General features: G+C 31.8%; 1 protein-coding gene across 2 annotated transcripts in view; it reads right to left on the reverse strand.

The window, feature by feature from the left end:
• The window catches only part of RSPH4A (radial spoke head 4 homolog A), a 13652-nt gene that overhangs the window by 9038 nt on the left and 2209 nt on the right, over positions 1-2405 (reverse strand). For both annotated transcript variants that reach the window (XM_011364770.1, XM_023533404.1), the window contains exon 2: positions 1432-1666. In XM_011364770.1, coding sequence (XP_011363072.1) covers positions 1432-1666 — 235 coding nt within the window. The remainder of the gene's footprint in view (positions 1-1431; positions 1667-2405) is intronic.

Raw genomic sequence — 2405 nt, forward strand, 5'->3', positions numbered from 1 at the left:
TCTGATGACTCAGGTCTTCCTGGCTCTAAAACCAATTCTACTCTATTTTAGGAGGAATTTATGGAATCTAGTTAAGAGGCTCAGTTTCCAGCATCAAAATAACTGATTTATATTCTCACTCCATATCCTGGTTTTAGAACTTAGATCCCTACATTACAATTCTATGCCTACAGATAGTCCAATGCCCCATTCTTACACTGGAGTCTAAACTTTCTTCGATAAATTCCTCCATGTGAGTGTCTGCCTCCTGCTTGATCCCTAAGTGATGTTGGCTCCAAGACTTGTCATTGCTATATGTGGCTACTTAAATGTCTTGGAGTAAAATATTTTCAGAAAAGGACAGCTGATGTCAACTCCTTAATATGTATCACCTGTTCCTCTGAGTACTCAGGGTCCCACTATGTCAGGTTGGGTCCCCCCACAAAAATTGCCAAACCCTAGAGGGTATACCAATTGTCCAGATCTTTATTCCTCCTATCTTTTACCTGACTGAACTCTCTGTTCTTTTCTGAAAATAGCTCACTTTTAACATTAAATTTGCAAGTATTTAGACAGATTTTGAATAGTGGTAACAAAACATGAAAGCTCAGTAGATGTATAAATTACTCAGTAGTCTAAATAACAAGCATATAGGCATTTAGGAAACAATGCTGGATACTATTTTAAAATATTCATTGCTAAAATTTCTGTGATACAACTGATTTAATACTCTAATGATAGCTTTTTATCTCTGTCACTAACTTTATAAATATTTTCAACAGTTTGTCTCGGGATTAAAAGAAATATTTTATCTCATTGACATAATATGCATAATATCAAGACATAATATTAGGAAGTTGCCTCAGAAGAGAATACAAGTGACTTTAGAAGTACTTCTAATTTTTCTAGTAAAATTTAAGGGAAAAATATGCAACTTGATTCAATGCCTAATTTTTAATTACCTAACATTAATTCATTCTTTAATAAGAAGCAGATATTGGTTCATATCTGTACCAGGTACTTTGGAATATAAGAGACGAAGAAAACATTTTCTTTAATATCAATAATTTTTCTAGTAAAATTAAAGGGAAAAATATGCAACTTGATTCAAAGCCTAATTTTTAATTACCTAACATTAATTCATTCTTTAATAAGAAGCAGATATTGGTTCATATCTGTACCAGGCACTTTGGAATATAAGAGACGAAGAAAACATTTTCTTTAATATCAATACTTCAGCCCTACAAACGCCTAACAAACAGCTAAGCCTGTGAAATACTAAAACACAATGTGAAAAAATAAATTCTAAACAAGGAAATGAGTAGTCTAAAATGAGGCTGAAAATACTATTTAGCAAGCTATCAAAGACAGTTGATATGAATTTAAAGTCACACCACTAACCTCAAATAAAACCCTAAGATTGAACTATTCATATTTATACCAGTGACTTACTATTTCATCTTCCAGTTCTTGATCAGCTCCTTCTAAATTTCCATGGAGAAAAAGAGCCTTTTGCTTCTCTGCTATTTCATATGTTGGAAGCATCTCATTCTCATTTTGGAGTGTATCTAATTTTTTACTAAAATGTGCCATCTTCACATCTTGGCTAATAGTTTCAATGATATCCACAGCATTTTCAGGACGCTCATCTAAGATCTTGGTCAGCATATTAGAAAGATGCTCATATCTACTCCAAAAGAGAAAATTCCAGATAATTTCCATGTCAAAAGCATTTGAAGAACTATTTCATGCAGACTCAGTAATCTAATTTTCAGAAAACTTCAACAACTCGAAGACTTCAGAAATTCTAAGTCGATAAACAGTTACAGTAACTTCTATCACTGCCAGAAAAACCTATTTCAGAATTTTCCTTTTGAAATATCTCCAATATGATATGAATTTTTAATATATTAAAGAAAAAATATTATAGAAAGATATATATTTCACATCAGGAACATTTTTACATTTTATTTGAGCTTGGAATCTTAGTTATATTTAAAAGTGATGAACATTTTTCATTTTTTTATCTTAACTTCTTTCCCATCCCTCTTCCCCTACCATCACCAAATCCAATTTGATTTCCAAATCCTGTTGACTCTCTTACGGTATGTTCTCTTCTGTTTCATTTCCTAGGCCAGTTATCTACTTCTGTGTTTTGATACCTATAAAAAATGCATTTTATTTTGCAGCTCCTGCCCACACACAACTGAAAGTGTCATAAAATATTATTCATCTTTATTAAAATGTGATGCTCTCTAATATTTTTGTTCTATTAAAAACACTGCTGGAGCTTTTTATTTCATATCTTAGTGAAACTGCCTCTAACCTCTCATTAATTTATTACATTTTATACATAACTGCTAGTGTGTGCTTTTTCAAATACCAGATTTACATCGTGAATTTACTATTTAAGAGCTAAACATGTC

This window comes from Pteropus vampyrus, unplaced genomic scaffold, assembly GCF_000151845.1.
Source record: "Pteropus vampyrus isolate Shadow unplaced genomic scaffold, Pvam_2.0 Scaffold101, whole genome shotgun sequence".
Taxonomy (NCBI): domain Eukaryota; kingdom Metazoa; phylum Chordata; class Mammalia; order Chiroptera; family Pteropodidae; genus Pteropus; species Pteropus vampyrus.